This window comes from Giraffa tippelskirchi, chromosome 3 (genome assembly GCF_054371585.1).
Source record: "Giraffa tippelskirchi isolate mGirTip1 chromosome 3, T2T-mGirTip1v1.2.pri, whole genome shotgun sequence".
In the NCBI taxonomy this organism is placed as follows: Eukaryota; Metazoa; Chordata; class Mammalia; order Artiodactyla; family Giraffidae; genus Giraffa; species Giraffa tippelskirchi.
In genome coordinates, this window is record NC_137277.1 from 175,926,230 (window position 1) to 175,953,229 (window position 27,000).

The window sequence follows — 27,000 nt, forward strand, 5'->3', positions numbered from 1 at the left end:
ACCAAGGCAACTTCATCTTCTTTTACAGGCAACTGCCAGGTCTCAGGCAGGGCCTTTCTTTTTCTCTCTTTTAACTTTATACTTAGAGTCATTGCAAACATACAGAAATGTTGCAAAAATAGCCCAAAGGACCCTTGCATACCCTTTACCCATATTCCCCAACTGCTGGTATTTAACTCATTTGTTCACTTCCTCTACACACACATGCACACACACAATATGTTTTCTGAACCATTTGAGGATAAGTTACATATGTTATGTCCTTTTCTCCAAAATACTTAAGTACAGTGTGCATTCATTAATAGGAATGTTCTCTTATGTAACTATGATTATCAATTTCAGTACATTTAATATTGATGCAGTATTTTACCTCATTACCTTGCTGTGCATTTTCCAGTTTTGTCAGCTGAGCCATTAACACCCTTTACAGCATCTCCCCACCACCACCCCACAGTGTGGGGTCAAGTGTTACGTTGACTTGTCCCATCTCTTTAGCCTCCTTTCGTCATGAAGGTCCTTTCTTTCTTTCTTTGACTTTCATGACATTGACATTTTAGAAGAAGATAGTCCTTCCCTTCCTTTAAAAATAGAACATTTCTCCTTTTGTGGTTGATGTTTCCTTGGGGTTAGATTCAGGTTTGCATTACAGGCCAAAATACTCCATAGGTGATGTGTCCTTCCTTGGACAGCTCGTCTGGAGGCTCAGGGAGTTGGTTGGGTCCTCAGCCAGGGTCAGGTAGAGTACACCAGCATCTCCCAAGGGAGTTTTCAATTCATGGACTCCTGTCCCGGGAGATACCAGCCTGCCACTTGGTTCAGAGGCCGAATTTGTGGAGCTGGGCAGTTAGGAGGGAACGCCGGGTTATCCTGAGGCACACTCGAGGGTCAGAGCCCCTCCCCAAGGATCAGAGCCCCCCCCAGGGTCAGAGCCCCCAGCCCCGAGGGTCAAAGCCCCATCACCCGAGGGTCAAAGCACCCCCAGAATCAGAGTCCTGCCCCCGTAAGGGTCAGAGCTCCCTCACCTAAGGGTCAGAGCCCCCCCCAGGTTCAGAGTCCCCCCCAAGGGTCAGAGCCCCGTCCGAGGGTCAGAGCCCCGTCCGAGGGTCAGAGTTCCTCCCCCTGAGGGTCAGAGTCCCCCTCCAAGGGCCAGAGGCCCCCCCCGAGGGTCACAGCCCTCCCTCCAAGGATCACAGCCCCCCCCAAGGGTCAGAGACCCTCCCCTTGAGGGTCAGACCCCCCCAGGTTCAGAGTTCCCTCCGAGGGTCAGAGCCCCACCCGAGGGTCAGAGCCCCATCCGAGGGTCAGAGTTCCTCCCCCTGAGGGTCAGAGTCCCCCTCCAAGGGCCAGAGGCCCCCCCCCGAGGGTCACAGCCCTCCCTCCAAGGATCACAGCCCCCCCCCAAGGGTCAGAGCCCCTCCCCTTGAGGGTCAGACCCCCCCAGGTTCAGAGTCCCTTCCAAGGATCACAGCCCCCCCCAAGGGTCAGAGCCCCTCCCCTTGAGGGTCAGACCCCCCCTTGAGGGTCAGAGCCCCCCCTCAAGGGTCAGAGACCCCTTCAAGTCAAAGCCCCCCCGCCGAGGGTTAGAGCCCCAGTTTTTCCTGAAGTGTTTGCACAGTAACACTAGGGTCTTCATAAACAGAGGCCTTTTTTAGTTTTAAAATAATCTACCTCATTCTCAAATAGGTTTGAAGCAACTTATTATGAGAAGACACACATATGAGAACACGTATGAGAAATGAAAAAATAGAAAATAAAGATAAAGAAATTTTGGTTAGAATTCATAGACACTGAAAGTAGATTGGTGGTTGCCAGGGGTACGGGAGATGAGGAGATATTGGTCAAGGGGTACAGACATCCAGTTTTAAGATGAGTATGTTCCAGGGATGTAATTGACAGCATGATGACTATAGTTAACAATACTGTATTGTGAACTTGAAAGTTTCTAAAGGAATAGATCTTAAATGTTCTTACTAGAAAAAAATGGTGACGTGACAGCTGTGTATTGTGGAAATCACATCACAATACACACATTTTTCAAGTTATCACACTGTACACCTTGAACTCACACAATGATACATGTCAGTTATATCTCAGTGATGCTGGAGGGAAAAGAGAAATTATGGTTAAAGGGAAACAAGGGTGAGAAAAAAGTAAACCAGGCTAAGGCTGGTATAAAAAATGCATGTGGGGAAGGAGGCCCAGAATTGGTGCCAGCTTTGCAGTAGCCCATTCCAGTTCCAGTCCATCTTAGTTCGCTGATTCCTAGAATGTCGATGTTCACTCTTGCCATCTCCTGTTTGACCACTTCCAATTTGCCTTGATTCATGGACCTAACATTCCGGGTTCCTATGCAATATTGCTCTTTACAGCATCAGACTTTGCTTCTATCACCAGTCACATCCACAGCTAGGTATTGTTTTTGCTTTGGCTCCATTCCATCATTCTTTTTGGAGTTATTTCTCCACTGATCTCCAGTAGCATATTGGGCACCTACCGACCTAGGGAGTTCATCTTTCAGTGTCCTATCTTTTTGCCTTTTCATACTGTTCATGGGGTTCTCAATGCAGTACTTGGATGCAGTCTCAAAAACGACAGAATGATCTCTGTTCATTTCCAAGGCAAACCATTCAATATCATGGTAATCCAAGTCTATGCCCCAACTAGTAACGCTGAAGAAGCTGGACTCGAAGGGTTCTATGAAGACCTACAAGACCTTTTAGAACTAACACCCAAAAAAGATGTCCTTTTCATTATAGGGGACTGGAATGCAAAAGTAGGAAGTCAGGAAACACCTGGCATAACAGGCAAATTTGGCCTTGGAGTACAGAATGAAGCAGGGCAAAGGCTAATAGAGTTTTGCCAAGAGAACACACTGCTCATAGCAAACACCCTCTTCCAACAACACAAGAGAAGACTCGACACATGGACATCACCAGATGGTCAACACCGAAATCAGATTGATTATATTCTTTGCAGCCAAAGATGGAGAAGCTCTATACAGTCAGCAAAAACAAGACCAGGAGCAGACTGTGGCTCAGATCATGAACTCCTTATTGCCAAATTCAGACTTAAATTGAAGAAAGTAGGGAAAACCTTTAGACCATTCAGGTATGACCTAAATCAAATCCCTTATGATTATACAGTGAAGTGAGAAATAGAGTCAAGAGATTAGATCTGATAGACAGAGTGCCTGATGAACTATGGACAGAGGTTCGTGACACTGTACAAGAGACAAGGATCAAGACCATCCCCATGGAAAAGAAATGCAAAAAAGCAAAATGGCTGTCTGAGGAGGCCTTACAAATAGCTGGGAAAAGAAGAGAAGCAAAAAGCAAAGGAGAAAAGGAAAGATATTCCCATCTGAATGCAGAGTTCCAAAGAATAGCAAGGAGAGATAAGAAAGCCTTCCTCAGCGATCAGTGCAAAGAAATAGAGGAAAACAACAGAATGGGAAAGACTAGAGATCTCTTCAAGAAAATTAGAGATACCAAGGGAACATTTCATGCAATGATGGGTACAATAAAGGACAGAAATGGTATGGACCTAACAGAAGCAGAAGATATTAAGAAGAGGTGGTAAGAATACACAGAAGGACTGTACAAAAAAGATCTTCACGACCCAGATAATCACGATGGTGTGATCACTCACCTAGAGCCAGACATCCTGGAATGTGAAGTCAAGTGGGCCTTAGAAAGCATCACTACAAACAAAGCTAGTGGAGGTGATGGAATTCCAGTTGAGCTATTTCAAATCCTGAAAGATGATGCTGTGAAAGTGCTGCACTCAATATGCGAGCAAATCTGGAAAACTCAGCAGTGGCCACAGGACTGGAAAGTGTCAGTTTTCATTCCAATCCCAAAGAAAGGCAATACCAAAGAATGCTCAAACAACCGCACAATTGCACTCATCTCACATGCTAGTAAAGTAATGCTCAAAATTCTCCAAGCCAGGCTTCAGCAATATGTGAACCGTGAACTTCCAGATGTTCAAGCTGGTTTTAGAAAAGGCAGAGGAACCAGAGATCAAATTGCCAACATCCGCTGGATCATTGAAAAAGCAAGAAAATTCCAGAAAAACACCTATTTCTGCTTTATTGACTAAGCCAAAGCCTTTGACTGTGTGGATCACAATCAACTGTGGAAAATTCTGAAAGAGATGGGAATACCAGACCATCTGACCTGTCTCTTGAGAAACCTGTATGCAGGTCAGGAAGCAACAGTTAGAACTGGGCATGGAACAACAGACTGGTTCCAAATAGGAAAAGAAGTATGTCAAGGCTGTATATTGTCACCCTGCTTATTTAACTTCTATGCAGAGTACATCACGAGAAACTCTGGGCTGGAAGAAACACAAGCTGGAATCAAGATTGCCGGGAGAAATATCAATAACCTCAGATATGCAGATGACACCACCCTTATGGCAGAAAGTGAAGAAGAACTGAAGAGCCTCTTGGTGAAAGTGAAAGAGGAGAGTGAAAAAGTTGGCTTAAAGCTCAACGTTCAGAAAACTAAGGTCATGGTATCTGGTCCCATCACTTCATGGGAAATAGATGGGGAAACAGTGGAAAAAGTGTCAGGCTTTATTTTTTGGGGCTCCAAAATCACTGCTGATGATGATTGCAGTCATGAAATTAAAAGACGCGTACTCCTTGGAAGGAAGTTTATGACCCATCTAGAAAGCATATTTAAAAGCAGAGACATTACTTTGCCAGCAAAGGTCCATCTAGTCAAGGCTATGGTTTTTCCAGTAGTCACGTATGGATGTGAGAGTTGAACGGTGAAGAAAGCTGAGCACCGAAGAATTGATGCTTTTGAACTGTGGTGTTGGAGAAGACTCTTGAGAGTCCCTTGGACTGCAAGAAGATCCAACCAGTCCATCCTAAAGGAGATCAGTCCTGGTTGTTCATTGGAAGGATTGATGTTGAGGCTGAAACTCCAATACTTTGGCCATCTCATGCAAAGAGTTGACTCATTGGAAAACACCCTAATGCTGGGAAGGATTGGGGGCAGGAGGAGAAGGGGACGACAGAGGATGAGATGGTTGGATGGCATCACTGACTCGATGGACATGGGTTTGGGTAAACTCCGGGAGTTGGTGATGGACAGGGAGGCCTGGTGTGCTGCGATTCATGGGGTCACAAAGAGGCGGACATGACTGAGCAGCTGAACTGAACTTCCAGTAGCCAGTGCAGAAAGCAGTTACATGATTTATTTATAAAGGAAGAGACAATGATATTCACTGCATCTAAGACAACATTTGCGCTGCACATGCAGCCTCCGAAGCACAACAGTAAAATGAACGCCCACGAGCCCATCACACGTGCCCACAATAGACCATCTCAGTGCCACCAGTGTCCCCTGGTACCATTTAGACCATGAACTTTTTCCAACTCAGTGTATTACTCTTACAGTTTAAAAGCAAGTCATTAAGTACATTATTTTTGACAACTGGCAGGTCAAAAAAATGCTGCATGGGGCGATGCTGTAGCTCAGACCTGAGGAGAGTTCCTCTCGTGGATCTTGGTAGAAAGGATGTGGCACCGTCCTTGTGATCCAGCATCCTTGACCGTGTCCTTGAGGTGCACGTGGAAGGACTGGCCAGCCGCTGCTGTGTCGGCTGCGCCGCACGTGGACAGTGAAGGATAGGAGCTGTGGAGTCTGTGCTTTAGGATATGGCTCCAATGACGTCTGTGTACAGAAATCTTGGTGAGTCAGCCATTTTTAAAAAATTTCAATTAAGTACACACAGACATCTGAGTTTCAAACAAGTAACTTCCTTGTGGGCCCTCTAGGATGGGGGGCTTCAAGCCATCTCCCTGAGGACTGGCTTAGTTGAGTTTTTATGTCCCCTATATGCTTGGCTATAAGTCATCAGCCTTGGGATGACTTTAAGAATCAGAGTGTGTTTACCAAAAACATTGGCTTTCTAGGGGCTTCCCTGGTGGTCCAGCGGCTAAGACTCCATGCTCCCAATGCAGGAGGCCTAGGTTCAGTCAATCCCCTCATCAGGGAACTATTAACAGATCCTACATGCTACAACGAAGGTAAATTTTTAACCATAAATTGAAAGAGACCCCACATGCCTTGAGGCAGGGCACAAAACAAACGAAAGACTGATGTCATGTTTAAAAGGAGCAGTATAAAAGGGAATGGGGGCACAACACATAGGACATTTCATCCCACTAGAAGTCACCTTCATTTGCCAACAGATTGGTCCTGCCATCCTCCCGTGTTGCGGTGACACTAAGATAGAGAGCCTAAGCCTCAGAATTCACGGGAGGGAGGGTGAGCTCTGTTTACCTTAACTCATGACCATTTTTTTTTTCCTACTGAGTCATTGACTTACCAGGCAATAAAAGCTGCAAACAGTCTTTTATTGTTCCTAGTATATTTTTCCTACAAGATGATAAAAAAAAAAGTAGATGAGGGGTCATTATGAAAGTGTACAGGATATTGTCATTGATTGGGCATGCCTAACGTCAATGTGTGGTATCAGATTTATAACGTATGGAGAGGAAATTAGGATATAGTTTAGATGGGCTGTCTGGTGACTGAGCTGATAGGATCTAGGATTCGGAAGTAGTAAGTGCCTGTGTTAGTCACGCAGTCACATCTGACTCTTTGCGATCCTATAGACTGTAGCCCGCCAGGCTCCTCTGTCCATGAAATTCTCCAGGCAAGAATACTGGAGCGGGTTGCCATTCCCTCCTCCAGGTGATCTTCCTGACCCAGGGATTGAACCCAGGTCTCCTGCATTGCATGCAGATTCTTGACCATCTGAGCTACCAGGGAAGCCCTTCAGAAGGAGAAGATTGTTTTTTTTATTTTCTTTAAGGGGAATATATTCTATCCTAAGGACTTCCCCAGTGGCTCAGCAGTCAAGAACCCACCTGCTATGTAGCAGACACGACAGGGGCCATGGGTTCAGTCTCTGGGTCGGGAAGATCCCCTGGAGAAGGAAATGGCAACCCACTCCAGTATTCTTGCTTTGAGAATCCCATGGACAGAGGAGCCTGGCAGATTACAGTCCATAGGGTCACAAAGAGTTGGACATGACTAAGCAACTAAACAACAACAACATTCTACTCTAAGACCATACAGAATGTCATCAATTTCAAGATAAATCAGTGAGCACAGACCAGCCTTCTTTCTAGCCTGATCCTTGATAAACTCCTCTTCGGGTTTATTCACTGTATTCATGGAGAAGCCCAGCCAGGATCCATCATAAAACAGCTGCATCTTCTACAAAATTTAGAACTTTGATCTGGTTTTTAAATCCGACTGCTAAGAATCTGGCCCTCTGCAACCTCATTCACTGTTGAGAATTCCGAAGAGCTCAATAAATTGCACCCTTCTTCCCCTGGAGTTCCGAACCAATTGAAAAATACAATAGAATGAAGGAAAATGGAACTTAAGGTATTGCTGCTGATTCTGAGAAAGCTTATGCTGGAGAACGTGGGGGTTTTTTGGTAGGCAAGTGGGTTACCTACTTTTCAGCCCTGGAATTAAAGAAACGTTCTCACTCAGTCATGGACAGTGAAGGCCAATCCCTTCCCCCGACCCCCTCCACCCACACAACCTCACTGCCCAGAGGAAGGGGGCACAGGGTGGTGCAAATCCAGCCAGTCACCCCCTCTGGGGAGTGTGTGTGAAGATTACCCTGGTGGAGGGCCCCATGGGGAAACCAGAGGTATGTTTCTACCCTACCTCGTTCCTGCCCAGGTAACTGTCTCAAAGTCTGCTGCATTATCAGAGTTGTCTGTTGCTGTGTGGTGCTCAATCGTGTCTGACTCTTTGCAAACCCATGGACTGTAGCCCACCAGACTCCTCTGTCCATGGGATTCTTCAGGCAAGAATACTGGAGTGGGTTGCCATTTCTTCCTCCAGGGGATCTTCCTGACTCAGGGGTTGAACCCACATCTCTTGCGTCTCCTGCATTGGCAGGCAGATTCTTTACCACCGTACCACCTAAGAAGCATTATCAGAGTTGGCCAACAGATCTGGATGCTCCTAGGATTAATGACAGGTTAAATTTTTGAGATGAGAACTCTCCCACATATTGGGCTGCTTGTCACCACCCTAACCCCAGGCTTGTCATGCCATGGTCCCTACCAAGTCAGGCTCCAAACCCTGGGCCATGATTTGCTGGGATATGAGATGAATCGGGCTTCCCAGGTGGTGCTAGTGGTAAAGAACCCAGCCGCCAATGCAGGAGATGCGAGTTCAACGCCTGGGTTGGGAAGATCCCCTGGAGGAGGACATGGCAACCCACTCCAGTATTCCGGCCTGGAGAATACCCATGGACAGAGGAGCCTGGCGGGCTACAGTCCATGGGGTCGCAGAGTTGGACACAACTGAAGCGACTTAGCACACGCACATGCATGAGATGAATCTGATTTCATATTATCAAGCATCTGTGATATGTAGTAAAAAGAGAAGCTTCTTCTAAGAGCACAGGAAGGAGAGTTTTTTGTTTTCTAAGGTTATACAGAAACTACACAAATATGTGTCAGCTGGAAAATGTATAACAGTTTAGCAGGAAATGGAGTGAAGCACAAATCCCTTCCCCCCCTCACACCCACCCCATCCCGCCTTCCTCCACAGGTGACACTGTTTGACTGTGTTTTATATGCATCCTCCAAACCTTTAAAAACTATATATAACTGAGATTTATTAGATACATCCTTCTGCAGCTATCTCTTTTAACTTAATGGTACATTTTTGAGAGTCTTTCATGTCCTTTTAGCATACTTATATCTCCCTTATCTTTTAGAATCTTAATTTGACAACAGTATGGTTCATTTAACCATTCCTCTGGTAGACATTGTCAGTTTTTGCCATTTCTAACAGTGCAACATCTGTCTTTGTGTGCTGCAAACAGCATTTAAAAGTGCCATGGAATGCCTTTCTCCTCTTAGCCCCTCGTTTGCAGTGGGTAAGCGTGAATGCAGAGACACTCTCAAGGTGGACACCTGAGCACAGCCCCCTGGGTGAGTCCCAAAGCCCACCCAGTGGCACCTCTGGGTTTGTGATTCTTCAGATGGGAAAGTTTCCATTTAAATCCATCCTTATTGGAGAAAATGGCTTATTTAGAAATTAACCCTCCCTTTCTCGCACAACTCCCAGTAGGCCCCACTGGAAGTATAAGAACTTCCCTGGTGGTCCAGTAGCTGAGATTCTGCACTCCCAATGCAAGGGGCCTGGGTCCAACTCATGGTCAGGGAACTAGATCTCACATGCCACAAGTAAGAGTTCCCATGCCACAACTAAGAGTTTGCATGCTTCAGCTGAGACCCAGTGCAGCCAAATAAATAAAATAAATTAAAAAAAAAAAGAAAGAAAGAAATGTAAGTTATAATACTTCCAGATCTGATAGCATTAAATACACTAAAAGCTCAGGACATGTGACTCTTCGGAGGCATCTACTTCCAAAATCAGCCATCTTTGTTAGCAGTAACAACCTGCAGAGGGCTGGGGTGGTGGCCGTGACAGTGACCCTTTAGGGAGGGGGCCTTGTGCAGTTGTTCAGGAAGCCTTGCTGTGATGCTGTTCCGAAAAGGAGGGCACTTCCTGAAGCTTCCAGTAGGGGGAGCTGTGGCTCCCCCGCCCTGCCTCCGTGGCTTTGTGTCTCTTCAGGGTCTCCCTCTTTCTGTCCTGATTAAAGCAACATTTTCTGCCTGTCCTCAGTCTCAAAACCCTTAGATCTCTGATGGCTCCTTCTCACGGGAGCTGGAGTGACCTTTTTGGTTGTGACTTTTTTTTTTTTCTTGGCCACAAGTGGGATCTAGTTCCCTGACCAGGGATTGAACCTGTGCCCCCTGCATAAGATACCACCAAGTCTTAACCACTGGACCCGCCAGGGAAGCCCCTGGCTGTGTCCTATTTGTTTAGCCCACAGGTTTCAGGAAGGATTTAGGTACATACAGGAATCTGACCTTGTCACTCTACCTCACGTGATACCTGTCGCTTCTTGCAGTCCAAAGTGCTCCGCATGGAGTCCTCAGCCCTCCGTGACGTGATGCCTGTCCATCTATCCAGGCCCGACTCTGGTCACAGAAACCCCAAGAAGCCCCTGGCCCCAGGCGCTCAGACACCTGCAGGCTACGGGGTGGAGGGACAGGGCCAAGGGCAGTGCTCTTGGTGACCGGGGGAGCCAGAGAGAACCCTGCCCGAGAGGCTCCTGGAAAACTCGCCGGCACATTGGGACACTCGGGCACACCCACGCCACACACACGCTTAGCTCTGTTTCCACATGTCATTTGCCCCATGCTCCATGGCAGCACTCCCCTCCTTAAGCCACACCCCTGCCTTCTCGAGTTGTGCACTTCCTGTTAGAGGGTTGCCCATAGCAGCCACCCTTCCCCAGGTGGTGGGGACGCCCCCTGGGTCTCCGGCTCCCGTGGCCTCTCTGCCGGTTGGCCAACACACAGTCCCTCAAGTGTCCCTCTGTGGTTATTTAACATCTCCTGGCGATCATGCCCCATGAGGTCTCTTGATAAGGGTCCTGCCTTTGTCTGCACCACACAGGCGGCCCCTGCGTCAGCATTAGTCCTGTGTGAGCAGGGCCTGGGAAGCAGGGATGGCCGTGGACCAGCCTGGTCCGAGGAGGTTTCGGGCCCCAAACAGGGCCTTCCTGTCCCTGGTGCCCTTGTGGCTCTTTCTTCCTGACCCTCCCTGGACTGCATCCTCTGGAACAGCAGTTTCCGAGATGTGTGCCCAGAAGCCAGCCCCACAGGATGGCCCTGTCCCCAGACAAAGCGTTGATGTCGAGAGTTTGAGGCACGCTGTGTCCTGAGGTTCACAGCCACACACCAGCATCTGGAGAGGGCCCACGGTGAGGGACCGCTTACCCCATCCAACCCAGTGACTCTCCAGTCCCCATGACCGCGGGACACTCACGTCATGTCACACCTCACACCAGTTTCTCTAAATACACTTCCTGATGTCACGGGTCATTAGCAAAGCCCCTCATCCTGCCGCTGTCACCAAGAGCTGTCCCAGGCTTGTGTGGCCCCTCTACCCCGAGGGTCAGGCTCAGGTCCCTGGCCTGCAGGCTGAGAAGTGATGGAGGCATAGCTCTGCCCTGTCACTCTCAGCCCAGGTATCAATTTATCTCTCCCACGCCCAAGCATTCCAGAGAGCCGTGCCCCGAGCCTGGCACGGGAGAGATGCTCAGTGACTAATGACAGGTTCAGCGACGGGTCCCTACGTTCATTGTTCCGCTGGCCTCTGCCTGGGCCCGAAAAGGGTTGCCACACCTTCACACTCTGTTTCCCCAGCTGGGAAAGCACCGCCTGCCCGTGCCCAGCGTCCACTGTGGGCTGGGACGCCGGACTCTTTCCGGTGCCCCAGACCTTAGGGTCCTCGCCCTGACCACCCAGCGTAACATACCGGAAGTCACACAGCGCCCACGTGGCCTGCAGTCAGGCCCCTTAGTGAGGGGATGCTCCCTGGGCCCATCGTCCAGACTCAGAATCCAGTGTTGGCTCGAGAGGGGAATGATTCCAATTGATGATGGACTTGGACCCTTTCTCTCCCAGCTTTCTCTCCCTGGGGCTTTCCTTCCTTGGCCAGACCACTGGATCTGTGTCCACCCCACCTGTCCGTAGAGCAGTGCCCACAGCTGGTGGTGGTGACCTTTAGAAATCCCGTCCAGTGTAAAGGCTGGTCGAGAGGTCAGAGCAGGCTCCCCCCACCCCACCCCACCCCCGAGGTGTTTGAGTGTTCTTACTAACGCCTCTGCTTCCACCTCGGGGAAGGAAGTGGTCATTGTTACCTGCAGTGAGCTCTCCATTCTGTGGGCAAGCTTCTACGGGGGTGTCAATTTTAAGGTCAACATCCCAGTTCATAACTTCAGCTCAGTGCTTCTCAGCTCCAGCACCCCCGTCAGTGCAGGGAGCTCAGCGTGGATGGGCAGAAAAGAGGGGAAGCGAGGCCGACTTCCACATGCTCTCCTTGGCATCTGCACCCGCTGGCATAATATTGCCCCCATTTTGCAGATTTGGTGCGGAGAGTTATTTGATCACTGATTCTCCCCACTGAATTGCAAGCTGTCTGAGAAGAGGGCCTTTGTCTTGCTCACCAGCATCAACAGTGCCTAGCAGAGGCCTGTTGGGTGAGCAGTCAGTAAGGACTTAACGAAATACCATAAGCTCTCCTCTCTCATTAAGAGCGTGCTCAGCCATTCTTCCTACAGCTCATCACCAGTTTGGGTTTTGTTTTTTTTTTTCTTTTGGTGGTGTTGTTTTCTTTTACTTGATTGGATAATGAAGGGGCTTCCCAGGTGGTGCTAGCAGTAAAGAACTTGCCTGCCAATGCAAGAGACTCGGGAGACATGGGTTCGGTCCTTGGGCTGGGAAGATCCCCTGGAGGAGGGCATGGCAACCCACTCGAGTATTCCTGCCTGAAGAATCCCATGGACAGAGGAGTCTGCAGGCTACAGTCCAGAGGGTCACAAAGAGTCAGACACAACTGAAGCGACTTAGCATGCATGCACGGATAGTAAAGTCTTGATACTGTTTGACATACTGGCTTTTCTCATGAAAGGGTCAGTTATTACTACTTTTCAATTCATTTCTTCATAGGACAAATAGAATGATATAGAATTTAGCAAAAGAGGTAAAGAATCAGGTTTTTGAAAGATAGAAAAGGTTTTCTTAATTATGAGAAAAGGGGATGTATACAAGTGAATTTTATTTGTGGATATATGAATTAGCCAATATCACTAATTTTAAAGTATTTTTCTCTTGTGCATGTATTATGGTAATATTTTACTATGACTATGTCCTTAATTGACTCATTCCTGGTTCCTTGTTCCTCTTAGTGTCTTAGGTGAGTAATTTAGATGACATTTCCAATTTATTTTCTGAACTCCTTGCTTCTTAAGCCAGTAACAGGAATAACAGGTAGTTTCTTCGATTAAAAAAAAAAAGTCAAGGGTTTAAAAAAGGAAATTCCCTGGTGGCTCAGTGGTTAGGACTCCGCTTTCTCACTGCCAAGTGCCAAGGGCCCAGGTTCAGTCCTAGTCAGGGAATTAAGATTCCACAAACCATGCAGTGTGGCCAAGAAAAAAAAGTCAAAGAGTTAAAAAATGCAAAACATACTTGGTCATGCGCCATTTAAAAGCAGGGTTTTCTGTCTTCAAGGTGAGAATTGGGAGGTCTGTAAATACTTTGAAGGGAAACAGTTGACAACAGGGCTGATTTATTACAGTTGTTTGTTAAATTTGTCAGGGATTCTGACACGGATTCTATTTTTTTTAATAATTTTATTTATTTATTTTTGGCTGTCCTGGGTCTTTGCTGCTGTTCGGGCTTTTCTCTAGTGTGGCTAGCGGGGGCTACTCTCTAGTTGCGGTATGTGGGCTTCTCTTGTTGCAGAGCACAGGCTTCAGTAGTTGTGGCACACAGGCTTAGCAGCTCTTCGGCACGTGGGATCTTCCCAGACCAGGGATTGAACCTGTGTGTCCTGCATTGGCAAACAGATTCTTTACCACGGAGCCACCAAGGAAGCCCTAGAGTGCCCACTTTTGAAGATTTAAAAGAAAACAAAAAACTTTTTTTGGCCACGTGGTTTAGGGATCTTAGATCTTAGGGATTGAACCTGGGCCTTTGGCAATGAGAACACAGAGTCCTAACCACTGGACCACCAGAAACTTCCCTGAAGTGCCCCTTTAGGAAGTCAGTCTTGATTCATTCGTTCAGTAAGTGTTGACTGAGTGTCTCTGTGGTCCAGGCACTGTGCTTCATGTTAGGGAAACGAGGCTGTACTTCCAGCCTTTGTGGAACTTGGTGTCTGCTAAAGGAGAAGGACATAGAAGTGGCTGCAAAATAGCCACCACTGAATATGATCAGCATGGATAAGGCTCTGTTTGAGGGTTGTGGTGACATAGAGGAAGCAGAGTACCACCGCCTGCCCCTTCTGGAAAGTCCCCACAGTCGGCTGCGACTTCCTCTCTTCTGCTCTACTTAGCTTTGCCCTCCTAGAGTTCTCTTCGACAAATTCCAAACATGCTATCACTCTCTGTTCAGTTGCTCAGTCGTGTCCGACTCTTTGCGACCCCTTGGACTGCAGCAACGCCAGGCTTCCCCATCCATCACTAACTCCCGGAGTTTGCTCAAACTCATGTCCGTAGAGTCAGTGATGCCATCCAACTATCTCATCCTCTGTCGTCCCTTCTCCTCCTGCCTTTCAGTCTTTCCCAGCATCAGGGTCTTTTCCAATGAGTCAGTTTTTCGCATCAGGTGGCTAAAGTATTAGACTTTCAGCTTCAGCATCAGTCCTTCCAATGTATATTCAGGACTGATTTCCTTTAGGATGGACTGGTTGGATCTCCTTGCAGTCCAAGGAAGAGTATTGAAGAGTCTTCTCCAACAGCACAGTTTAAAAGCATCAGTTCTTTGGCGCTCAGCTTTCTTTATAGTCCAACTCTCACATCCATACATGACTACTGGAAAAACCATAGCTTTGACTATCTATTACTTTACCTATAAAAAATTCAATATACATCTCAAACAGATAAGGGCTTTAAAAAACAAACAAACAAAACATAACCACAGTGCCAAATATAATTAACACTAATTCCTTAGTATCATGTAATACCAATGAGATTTTCACATTTCCCTTCTTTTCTCAAATGTCCTTTATGGTTGGTTTGAGTCAATCCAAACAAGTGCCGTTCACAGCACTTGGTTGTTTCTCTATGGTAGTGCATGCTTAATATGGCAAAAAGAAAGCAAGAAAACAATAAATGGGACATGCCCATAAAGTAGGCCATGATTTGGCCTACAGACAGGATCTTTAAATCCCCTTTGGGGAGTGGTATGGGAGGGGGCTTGTGAATTTTTTCTATAAACATTTCTATAGTGTTTGATTCGGTGCAAAGTGCGTGTGTTATTTTTATATTCAAAGATAAAATCTTAATAAAACCAGGATAATAAACTGATTTTCATTGCTTTTATTCTTTATGATGTCTTTGACTAGGCAGCTTTAAGTTCTTCCAGGAGCTTGGTCAGGGCGAACCCACCCGGCGTTTTATAGAGTGCTCTTTGGAGTGGAGTTTAGCAACAAGCCAAGGGTGGGTGGCTTGGGAAATGCATCAGTAAGGTGTTACTTAACTTGGACTTGGGCTAATTTTTAAATTGAATCTGATTATGGTTGGAGAATCGGTGGATGAAAAACTTTGCAAATCGGTTTTTTTCGTGCCAGTACAGTGATTGGGGGTTAGTACATTGCTGTCAGTGTTTTAACACAATCTGTTTCCTTCTCTCCCTTCCCCCGCAGGCTTCAACCATGTTAAGAGCCTCCTTGGCACCTGTGTAAGTAACTGCTATGAGGAATTGTTATTAAGGGGAATAGCTATGGGTAAAAATGGAATTTCAAGTGCTTTTAATAAATTCTTGTTTTAACTGCCTAATTTAGACGAATTCCTTTAATTAGCTGGAGCTCCATGTAGGTATTAAAGGAAATACCAGTAATTATAAGTAATACTTACCAAATATGTTTGGAATGAAGTTTTTTTTTAAGTTCCGAAAAATACTTATAAAAATATCTTTTAAAGTTACTTCTTTTTATGTTGGAAAGGTAGCATCGAATGGAAAAAATCATTGAATTTTTCTTATAATGTTTTATAGAAATCAGTTTAATTTCCTGTCATAAGGCAGTCAGCGGAGTGTTGCAATGTTTACATTTCATGTTCTCTGCTGATTCACACCATGACCAGGACCACAGGATGGCTCTGTGTTGTGCTAGAGAATTCCTGCCCAAGTCACTTAGGTTGTCCCCCAAGGAGGAGGGGAGCTTCATCAGGCATGTGTGTTGCAGTAGCAAGGAAGTTGAGAACCTTTGGCGTGGACATGAGGACTAGGGTGGGTTCTGGTGACCCCCTGAGCCATCCTTGGGTGGCAGGGAGGTGGGGATGCAGTGAGCTGGGTACTGTGAGATTACACAGACACCCGTGGTTCATACAGCATTCCTCCAACCTCCATCCTGCCCAAGCCTGATATGGACCCTGCACTTGGCTCACTTCGGTTGGTGGCTCTAGAATGTGGGGCTTATGAGCACAGACTGTCAGGATTAAAACCCCCTTGGCCACAGACTCTGTGACCTTGGACCATTTTTATACCTCTCTGTACCTCAGTTTCCTCATGGACCCTGGGAGAGTGGCTGGACCACAGAAATGCCAGGTTGTTGAGCAACTTAGTTGGTAATATTGCCATTGTTGTTCAGTCTCTTAAGTCATATATCCAACTCTTTGCAGCACGCAAGGCTTCCCTGTCCTTCACTATCTCCCAGAGCTTTCTCAAACTCATGTCCATCAAGGCGGTGATGGCATCCAACTATCTCATCCTCTGTTGCCCCCTCTCCTCCTGCCGTCAATCTTTCCCAGCATCAAGGTCCTTTCCAATGAGTTGGCTCTTTGCATCAGGCAGCCAAAGTGTTGGAGCTTTAGCATCAGCATCAGTCCATTATAGGCAAGTAAATATGGCCCAAATAGGACAGTTTTTCCTCTTTCCAGTAGAAGCTCCCCAGCTATGGAACATTATCAAACTTTGTTTTAAAAATGGAACTCTTTTTGTCTAGAAAAAGAGCCTGTTTTAATTTTAAATAATTTTTTTTTTTTTTTTACTTTTGAAATAATTTCATAGTTGCAAAAAGAGTACAGAGAATTCCCATATATCCTTCACCCGGATTCCCCAGTGTTACTGTTTTACACAAGCCCAGTGTAGTTATCAAAATGAGAAAATTAATGCTGAAGCAGTACTGTCATCTAACCTGCAGGCCTTACTCACACTTTACCAGTTGTTCCATTATGTCCTTTCTGTGGACTGAGATTCAATCCAGGATCACATGTGTTAGTCCTGTCATGTCTTAGTTTCCTTTACTTCGAAATCCTTCTTCAGTCTTGGTCTTTTGTGGCCTTGACACTTTTGAAGAATACTGGCCAGCTATTTATAATTGCAATTTTTAAAATATTTGTATTACTTTTTAAACTGACAATAGTATCTGCCTCTGGGAAAAAAAATCGAAATAGTCAATGTGCCACGTACAGAGGTTTACCATTTGCTTGTTTTAAATTGAAGATGCTCTTCCCCAGGAATGTTACTGAGACCCCATTCGGTGCCTCTTTTCTAGCTTTTTCTTCCGGGAACTGTAAGAGGATCTCATTTTGTCTTTTAAAAATGAACATTAAGGGAATTCGCTGGCAGTCTAGCGATTGGGACTCTGCACTTTCACTGCCAAGGGTGTGAGTTCCCATGTGGTTGGGGAACTAAGATCCTACAAGCCATGTTGTGTGGCCAAAAAATAACCTAGCATGTAAATTTTTTCTATAATGTAAGTAATACATGCTCATTATAGAAATTTTGACTCCACAGAAACATATAAAGAAGAAAATTTAAAGAACCCCCCATCCTACCTCCCAGAAATATTAACCCAGTTTTTACTCCACCCTTAAAAACAAATGAAACCCTACATCTTTAGTCTTTTTACTCAGTTCTCAATGAATCCTCATTGAATATTAATATTCTCTGCACAGTATTAGAAGACTCATATTTTGTTTAGTTTTTAGTCTTTTTGTTTTGAAATAATTACAGATCACCTGAAGTTGAGTCCCCTAGTGTCCCCCCAGTGGTGACATCTCATCTGGCTGTAGTAAAACATCCAAATGAGGAAATTAACATTGAGACAGTCCAGACATCATTCAGTTTTCAATTTTTCTGTACACTCCAATCTCCTTCTGTTCAACAAAACAAAATGTGAGGTTGCTTGTTTTAAAGACAAGGCATCTAAGATGGTTCCTTCCATTTCTGGTAAACCAAATGTAGGTGTCAGGTCGTCTGCACCTTATAGATCTCTGAACAGAGATCTCTCTGATTTGAAACCTGCATCACTGACTCGCTGGACATGGGTTTGGGTGGACTCTGGGAGTTGGTGATGGACAGGGAGGCCTGGCGTGCTGCAATTCATGGGGTCGCAAAGAGTCGGACATGACTGAGCGACTGAACTGAACTGAACTGAACTGAACTTAGCCTGAGGTCTCACTCAGGTCCTCTCGAGGAGGGTTTGCAAATTGTCCTACTTACTACCCACCTCACTGGCATGTCCCCACTGCCGCTTCCTGGCCACATCCTCCTACCTCCTGGAGGGTCAGTGAGGTGCACCTCATCTTCAGGGTTGTTTTCTGACCCCTGGTCTGTCCTTCAGGCTTCCCTTGTGACTCAGCTGGTAAAGAATCCGCCTGCAATATGGGAGACCTGGGTTTGATCCCTGGATTAGGAAGATCCCCTGGAGAAGGGAAAGGCTACCCACTCCAGTATTCTGGCCTGGAGAATTCCATGGACTACAGTCCATGGGGTCGCAAAGAGTCGGACACGACTGAGCAACTTTCACTTCACTATCCTTCACGTCCCTCGAAGCCCGTCCCTCAGGCTTGAGGGGGACAGGTTTTTAGGGAGGTCCCTAGGGGCCTGCTGACGCTAATAAGACTTTGGATTTTGCTCAGAATCTTAGAACTTCCGATGGGAAGTTATGAGGTCTCCAAGGCGATTAATCCCCATGGTGTGGAGCCCTGGTCTATTGTGCATGCAGTGGTTTCCATAGCCATTAGGCAGACTCTTTGTTTTAGGAAAACTCATATAGATCTTGGTACATAAACGAGAGGCAGAGCTGAGCCCGTTGAAACCGGGGTGGGGGCCTGGAGCCCAGCCCTCTTGGAGGAGGCCTGGAGTTGATGCCAGGAGCACAGGGAGAGCAAGTGGACCCCTGCCCATCCAGTCTGTCAGAGCTGCTCGAGATGGGACATCATGATACTCAGGAGGTATAATGAACGTGCCCTCGTGCCCTTTTCTTTCTCTTTGAACTTGTGTTGCTGAGCAGGAAATTGAAGGATGTCCCATTACTACCCTCCTTGGATTATGAGAAACTGAAGAAGGATTTGATTCTGGGGAGTGACCGCTTGAAAGCCTTCTTGTTGCAGGCTCTACGCTGGGTATGTACCTTTTTCCTGAAGTGGAAAAAAAAAAAGACCATGCTGGTTTTCTTGACTGGCTCCCTTGCTTGTATCTTTCAACCCATCTTCTCAAAATCTTCCTGTTGCCTGCTGATACCAAGAGCTAAAATTAAACAAGCAGCTTCTGACGATCACTGTGGTCTCTAAAAAAAACAAACAAAACCTTATATTGACATCATAGCTGCCATTACCCTCACTTGATGATTTGATACATGCGATTACCAGGCCCTGGAGTTGCCCGGTTGGTCCTCTGGCCCGTCCCTGGTTGTGAGCCAGACCCGCAGCTGGTGGCATCAGCTTGTTCAAGCTCAGGGTCCCTCTCACACTGACCCCACAGAGACCTCAGGATTTAGGTATTTCCATGTAGCCACATCAAGAGAGAAAACTTATTAATAAGTCTTTAAGGAAAATAAAGCCTAAATAGCGGCTTTTCTGGGAATTCCCTGGGGGTCCCAGTGGTTAGGACTCCACACTTCCATTGCAGGGGGCACTGCTCCTGCCAAGGGGCAGGCAAAAAAAGAAAAAGAAAAAGGCTTCATTAAAAAAATAAATAGAAACTTCCCTGGTGGTCCAGTGGCTAAGACTTTTCATTCCCAATGCAGGGGGCCCAGGTTTGATTCCTGGTCAGGAAACTAGATCCCACATGCTGCAACTAAGACCCAGTGCAACCAAATAAAAATGAATAAGTAAATAAATAAATGGTTGCTTTTCTCCCCGGTCTTTAGATTGATCACAGTTAAGGCAGTGATTCCCAAGTCTTTTGGTCTCAAACCTCTTGACAGGGTCAAAAATTATTGACTCCCAAGCCTTTTGGTCTCAAACCTCTTGACATGGTCAAAAATTACTGAGGAACTCGAAGAGGTTTTGTTTATGTGAATTTTTTTCTACCAAAATTTATAGTATTAGCAGTTAAAACTGAGAAAATGTGTATTTATTAATTCATTTAAAATGAACAATAATAGGACTTCCCTGGCAGTCCAATAGTTAAGATGCCACACTTCCATTGCAGAGGGAGTGGGTTTGATTCCTGGTCAGGGAAATAAGAGCTCATATGCTGTGGGTGTGGCATGACCAAAGAATAAAAATAAATAAATAAACACCAATAAACCGAGGACATAACATAAATAACATTTTTATGAAAAGTAACTATTTTCCAAACTAAAAAAATTAGAGGTCTGACATTATTTTTCATTTTTATAAATTTCTTTAATGTTGGACTTGATGGAGAACAGCTGAATTCTCATCTCTGCTTCTGCATTGTTTGTCACAGTATCACACTTCATCTAGCCTTTGAGAAACTGATCATTAAAAAGACAAAACATATCTTAGTATTATTATAGAAATAATTGTGACCTTGTAGACCCCTCTGAAGGGACTCTGGGGACCCCCCAGGGCTCCCCAGACTACACTTTGAGAACCGCTGGTGCAAGCCAACACCAGTTCACTCCTTAACTGAACAGTCTATTCTGATTGACCCGCGGTAGTGTCAGACCTCTTCAGGGATCCCCGAATTTCAGCCTATCTTGACATCAAAATGCCTTTGTGTCATTTCACCATCTCTGGATAAAAATAGCTCTCCTCACGTGCACTCTGATGGCTGGTCACACTTCCGGGAATGTGTTTTGGGGGAGCGCTCTGAGTATGCATCCAGACCAGCAGGAAGAGTCCAGCAACCAGTTAGCATGTCTGCTCTGTCCTGTTGACTGGAGTGGGAGGGGCGGCGTGAGTAACCTGCCGGGAGGTTTGCCACTGCCCCGGTTACCAGCCTTCCTGGGGCTCTTGGATTATCCACTGTGTTCTCGCTTTTGGTCTACACTAGTGAGCCTCGTGGTGAGACCTGGTATTCCTTTGCTTACTGAATGACATTGTCATAGAACAAGCAGGAAAAATACACAGATCCTTATAAGATTCTGTCTGAGACCCCTCCAGCACCGCCACCTCAGCCCCTCCACACCAGCCCGACAGAGGCCTCCGAACTCAACAGATGAGCGGCGGCCCCTAGGTGTGACCATGAACAGCACGTGGGTGAGAAGACAGAGTGTCAGACTATCCAGAACTGAACGGTGGAGGTCCCCAGAGGCAGGTGTCAGAGACAGACTGGACCCGCTGCGGCCAAGGAGAGAAAGTGAAAGTCCCTCAGTCATGTCCAACTCTTTGCAACCCCACGGACTATACAGTTCATGTAATTCTCCAGGCCAGAATACTGGAATGGGTAGCCTTTCCCTTCTCCAGGGGATCTTCCCCACCCAGGAATTGAACTTGGGTCTCCTGCACTGCAGGCAGATTCTTTACCAACTGAACTATCAGGGAAGCCTGCCAAGGAGAGAGGCCCTGGGGAAAGAGAAGGGAAGGCAGTGCCAGGGGTGCCCCACATGGACACGCACGCACACACAGTATCCTCAGCGCTGTGCAGGCCCCCGTAGAATGAGTGTGCTCTGTGGGCCTGGCACTCACTCACAGCCCTCCCCATTGGACACCTCCCTCAGCCGGACCACGCATCCAGCCCGCACTCACACCCTTGAGACCTGAGAGTCTGTTTATCCTTCAAGGACCAACTCTTGAGCCATTTTCAGGGGAAAAAACAAAACCCTCCAGGCATTGGGGAGCCCTCCCTTATCTGGTCCCTTGCAGTCCCGTCATTTTCCACTTTCACTTCTCAGGAGAGTATGTGTGTTAGGTGACTCCTACATTACCCGGTAGGAAGTTCGCTGTAATTTTTCATTCACTGACATGTCGGCTGGTTGACCAGCTGCCCAGCTGAGTGTTAGTCATTTGGTTTGGTGAAAGGCACAGTTACCAGTGCCACCTACTATGAGAAATTCCCCACATTCACACATAGACCTCGCTACTCTTGTTTTTCTTCATCCTAGCGCTTGACCACATCGCACCCCGGAGAGCAGAGGGAGACCGTCCTGCAGGCCTACATCAGCAACGACCTGTTGGATTGTCACAGCCACAGCCAGGTCAGTGGGAGACGGGCCAGTGCCCAGCCGGGGCCTGCCCTTCTGGGGAGGGTCTTAGAAGGAAGAGGCCTTCGTTTCTATGCATGTCGTCAGCGGAGTGACCGTATGTCAGCCTGGGGCTTCTGTTAGCTTCTGAAATCTGCTGTCCACCCTGGACTTTGGCCCACTTTTCACTTCTAATGCAGAGTCCTAATAAACAAGCTAGTACTGCCTGATTCAACTCTGCGGCTCTTTTCTGCCATTTTTCTTACTTTTTTTTTTTTTTCTCAAAGTCTCTGCTCTTGCCCTCATGCCACTGCTTACCATGAGTCTGAAAACTCAGAAGGACTTAAAATGGGCAAGGTAAAGAAGCAGATTCCAGTTGTTTTCATCTGGGCCTGACTTTTACACATGTCTTCCACACTGTTTGTGTAGAGCTTTGGACCAGATGAGTCTAATGGTGCAGTGGGGGAAGTATGGGGTTTAGAGGGACATGAACTGGTCTCAGATCTCTGCCCCACCAACAACTGGCCAACGCCCTTAAGCAAGTTTCTTGCCTCAGGGAGCTTTCCCACCACCAAGTCACCTGCCTTGGGAGGTTGTGGGATGGTTGTGTGTGGTCACCTGTGTGTAACTTGGTACCCAGTGCAGAGGGGTCCATACATGGTGGTTCTCCTCCCCACGCCCTCCCCTCTTCCATGTTCTCAGCACCTGTTATCAGATGGGAGGAACATCAAGAGCTTGGCCATGGCCTACCATGAGAGGATACCGCATCTCATTATTTCACTTGCATCTTTATTTAGGATGCTCTAAAACCTTCATCTCCCTACTGTTAAGGGAGTGGAGTATCCGTACCTCTTCAGAACCTGATGAAACAGCCCCTCAAGGAGGCTTGTCACATGTGATGTGTTGTGTACACAGGCGGCAACACTAAAGGGTTTTGTGTTTCTTCTTTGTACATAATCTTATTGCTCCCATGAAAGAATTGTGTTAAGTGTGAAAAATAGTCTCTCAAATTCTAGAGTTATTTTCTTTAACCTTTTTTTTTGTTGTTGTTGGTATTTGTAATGACATTGAATCTAGTTGAATTAGGCATGAAGCAGCTGAATAATAAACTCTCCTGACTTATAAACTCAAATTCGGTTGTATTGAATTGAATCAGAATTCAATACTGATTCTTTCTGAATTATGATATTTCATTGAATCTAAGATGCAGTTCCCCCTGCCCCATGCTAGCATCTATAAAAATAGCCGATGGCCTGTTACAGTTTAATTGGCAGTGCAGTTTTCTTTCTTGGTTGTGCATAAAAAAATATGTCCTCTAATAAGAAGTGTCTTAGGTTTTATGATACATGATATTTGTCAAAATGCTGTAATCTTTATAGCCACGGAAGATGTCATATCTTCCTCAGGTCATTTTTTTTATTGGAATGGCTTATTTATTTATTTTTTAATAAGAAATGAGCTGGAGTTATCTTAAGATGTCAGAGAATCTGCAGAATGGGGAAACTCCTTGGGAAACATGGATGCCGTGTCACCGTTACACCAAAATAAGTTGGGATATAAGTATTTGTCTCACAGATTGTTTATCCGTTCATCTGTCGACAGACACTTGAGTTGCCTCTCCCTTTTGGCTGTTGTGAATAATGCTGCTTTGAACAAGGTGTGCACATCCTCAGTCTCGTCTTAATCAGTTCCTTGTTTTTCTTTATAAGTAGCCTCATTTGCATATGTCCCTGGAATAATACAGTGTTTGATTTGGGGTTTGCTAAGTATCGAGCACAAACCTTACTCTGCAAGGAATGGGTACTATTTCCAGGTTAGATGAAGGCACCTAGGGGAAGGTGACATGAACAAAATCGCTGGATTATAATCAGACATAGCTCCCCTGGGCTCTTATTGGTTTGTATGGGGACATTGGTAGTCAGAGTCAGGAGAGAGTCTGTGGAAGCATCAGGCATCTGGCAGGGCTGAAATGTAGCCCAGGTACCGGTTATCCGGCAGCAGTATGTATGGCCAAGGGGAATGGTGAGGCACTCTGATTTAGGTTTTAAGTTCGCCTGGTCTGCTCATAGTTCTCAGGAGTTGATCACACTTCTGTGGGGTGAACAGACTTTTCACAGCTGATCCATGCAGCAGGGTATGGAAAGGGAGCTGAAACTTCATCAGCACGTGGGCAGGGGTGTCCAAGTACACGAGTCTGGGCTCACCAGCCCAGGTATGTTGCACTCTGCTTGAAAATGTGTTACATGGTGAGCTACTGTGGAACCCTAGCCATATTTACTATAACTGCATAGTCTGTGCCCTAGCAAAAAATGCCTAAGTATAATCCCAGCAGAAGTGTGCCATATGTTCAACTGCAAGAGGTATAAGAATGTTCATAACAGGGATTCCCCTGGTGGTCCAGTGGTTAAGACTTTGCCTTCCAATGCAGGGAGTGCCTGATTTGATCCCTGGTCAGAGAGCTAAGATCCCGCATGCCTTGCAGCCAAAAAACCAAAAATATAAAACAGAAACAATATTGTAACAAATTCAATAAAGATTTAAAAAAAAAAAAAAAGAATGTTCATAACAGCAGTATTTATAAGAACCAGAACACTGGCTATAACCAAATGTCCATCAGGAGTAGAATGGATAAGTCATCTTTGATATATTTTTACAATGGGATATATTAAGCCATTGGGCCATTGGGCTTCCCTAGTGGCTCAGATGGTAAAGAATCTACCTGCAATGCAGGAGACCTGGGTTCGATCCCTGGGTGGGGAAGATTCCCTGGAGAAGGGAATGGACAGAGGAGCCTGGCAGGCTACAGTCCATGGGGTCATGAAGAGTCAGACATGACTGAGCAAATAGCACTTTCTTTCCCTTTCATACATTGAGCCATGGAAGGAGCACACAGCATACAACATGGATGAGTCTCACAAACATGATATTGAATGAGAAAAGTCAGATATAAAAGAATAAACACAGCATGGCTTCATTTATTAAAAAATTTAAAACAGAACTAACCCACAATATAAGAAGCCAAGAGAGATGTTGCCCTTGGTTTAGATAGGGACCCTTGGAGGGCATCTAGGGCTTGGATAATCTGTTTCTTTTTTGTTGTTGTTGTTCTGTTTCTTGATGTGACAGTTAGTTAGCCACATGTCCACTTTGTGAAAACCTATCAAGCTGTATACTCATGATCTGGGCAATATTCTGATGGATGTTATATTTCAATAAAATTTTTACCTAAACAAAGATGGCACAGTGGCAGTAGGTATCTTGGGGGTGACAGCCTTCAGTATGCCACTCTCTTGAGTCAGTCATTCAGCCTGCACTGGTGGCCCTCCACCTCTGGGGCAAAGCTGCCTTCCAGAAATCTCTCTCCACCTAACATATATTGATTCCTTTCACCCCTTTCCTGAACTGGATCTCTGTTTCCAACATTCTATAATTGTCTTTTTGGTGGAGCACAGCCTTTAGTTAATAGCTTCTAGAGAAAGGATAGATTGGGGGAGTATATTTTTTGAGGCTGCGTATGTCTGAAAATATCTTTATTCTTTGTGTAGAATTCTGGGTTGTAAATAATCATCCTTCAGAATTTTGAAGATATTGCTTCACTGCCTTTTAGGTTTCAATGTTGCTCTTGAAAAGTCCAAAGCCTTTCTCATTCCTGGCCCTTTGTATGTGAACTGTTTTTGTTTTTCTTTCTAGAAGCATGTTGAGTCTTTTCCTTTTCACCAGTGTTAATGAATTTCCCATTGATGTCTTTCATGATGTGTATTTGATTCATTTTGGGGGAGCATTTTTTGAGCCCTTTCAATCTGACAGCTGTAATTCTGGGAACTTTTCTGGAGTTATTTTGTTGATTTCTTTTCTTGTTTTCTCTGTTCGTAGGTAGGTAAGGGTTTGGTTGCCAGTGTTCTGGGAGCCAAGTAGGAGAGGAGGAGGGGGTGGCTGTTGAGCATTTATTCTGTTGCTTTGGTGTGGAAGCTCTGCTCACCTGCACTGGTATCCTCCATCCAGAGATCTTTTGTGTGGCCCTCAAAAGAGAGCATCCCAGGTGTGTGGTGTGTGGCGCACAGGAGGACACGGAGCAGGAGCAGCGTGTGGGACTGAGCTACTGATCCTATAGCTTTCGTTCCTTCTTGATTTTCCTCCAGTTCTGGTGACTTCTGAGAATTAAGTGATGTAATCCGGGTAATTCCTCATTGCCTGTTTGGCATTCTTGGGTCTGCTGAGTGTGTTATCATCCTGCATTCCTGATCCCAAAATTGTGTTGTCATGGTTTCTGGTGCTGTCTTCTCTGTCCTGGAGAATATCTGTCTCCTTTAAAACTCCAATTACTGATGGTTTTATAGTGGCTTTGGAGGAGCAAAATTAGACATGTGTGCTGGGTCATTCATTCTACCTGGAAAAACATCAGCAACAATTATAGCAAACAGCATTGCCTCCTTGGTGCCAGTCACCATTGTAAATGCTTTGAATAATTAACTCTTCTACTTTGGAAGTCTGAACAAATTCCTTTTGCCAACTCACAGAAAAGATCAGTTGGAAATCAAAACTGAATCATGTCTGAATCAAACTGAATTCATGCAGAGGGAGACTACAGCAGACCCTCAGAGGAGACACAGGCTTCTCTCTCACTTGTGTTTACCTCCATTGTTTTTCCTCGTTTGATGTTTCCCCCAACAGAGGAGCGTGCTTCAGCTGCTGCAATCCAAGAGTGAGGTGGTACGGCAGTACACGGCCAGGCTCATCAATGCTTTCGCATCCCTGGCAGAAGGTAAGATGTCAGCTTTCCTTGTCAACTGAAAAAAAAGAGTTGAGGATTACATTTGGCTGACGAAATGGACAAGCCAGGACACAGCATGTCAGATAGCTCTGAGAGACTGCTCCGAAGAGATGAGGGAGGAGCCGGGACATATAGGAGTTTTGGCAACAAAGACCGGGTAGTCGAAACTTCAAAAGATGACTGTTAAAGCCAGACCTCTTGAGGAATTCTTTCCTGGTGGCTCGGCGCTAAAGAATTCACCTGCCAATGCAGGACACACGGGTTTGATCCCCA

General features: G+C 45.9%; 1 protein-coding gene across 17 annotated transcripts in view; it reads left to right on the forward strand.

The window, feature by feature from the left end:
• ARMC9 (armadillo repeat containing 9) overlaps window positions 1–27,000 on the forward strand; it is a 185,285-nt gene that overhangs the window by 32,514 nt on the left and 125,771 nt on the right. For all 17 annotated transcript variants that reach the window (XR_014080884.1, XR_014080885.1, XM_081585635.1 and 14 more), the window contains 4 exons: window positions 15,282–15,316; window positions 18,876–18,987; window positions 21,879–21,971; window positions 26,628–26,718. Coding sequence is in view for 15 of the 17 variants with exons in the window: in XM_081585635.1 (XP_081441761.1) it covers window positions 15,282–15,316; window positions 18,876–18,987; window positions 21,879–21,971; window positions 26,628–26,718 (331 nt within the window). In the remaining 2 variants the exon portion in view is untranslated. The remainder of the gene's footprint in view (window positions 1–15,281; window positions 15,317–18,875; window positions 18,988–21,878; window positions 21,972–26,627; window positions 26,719–27,000) is intronic.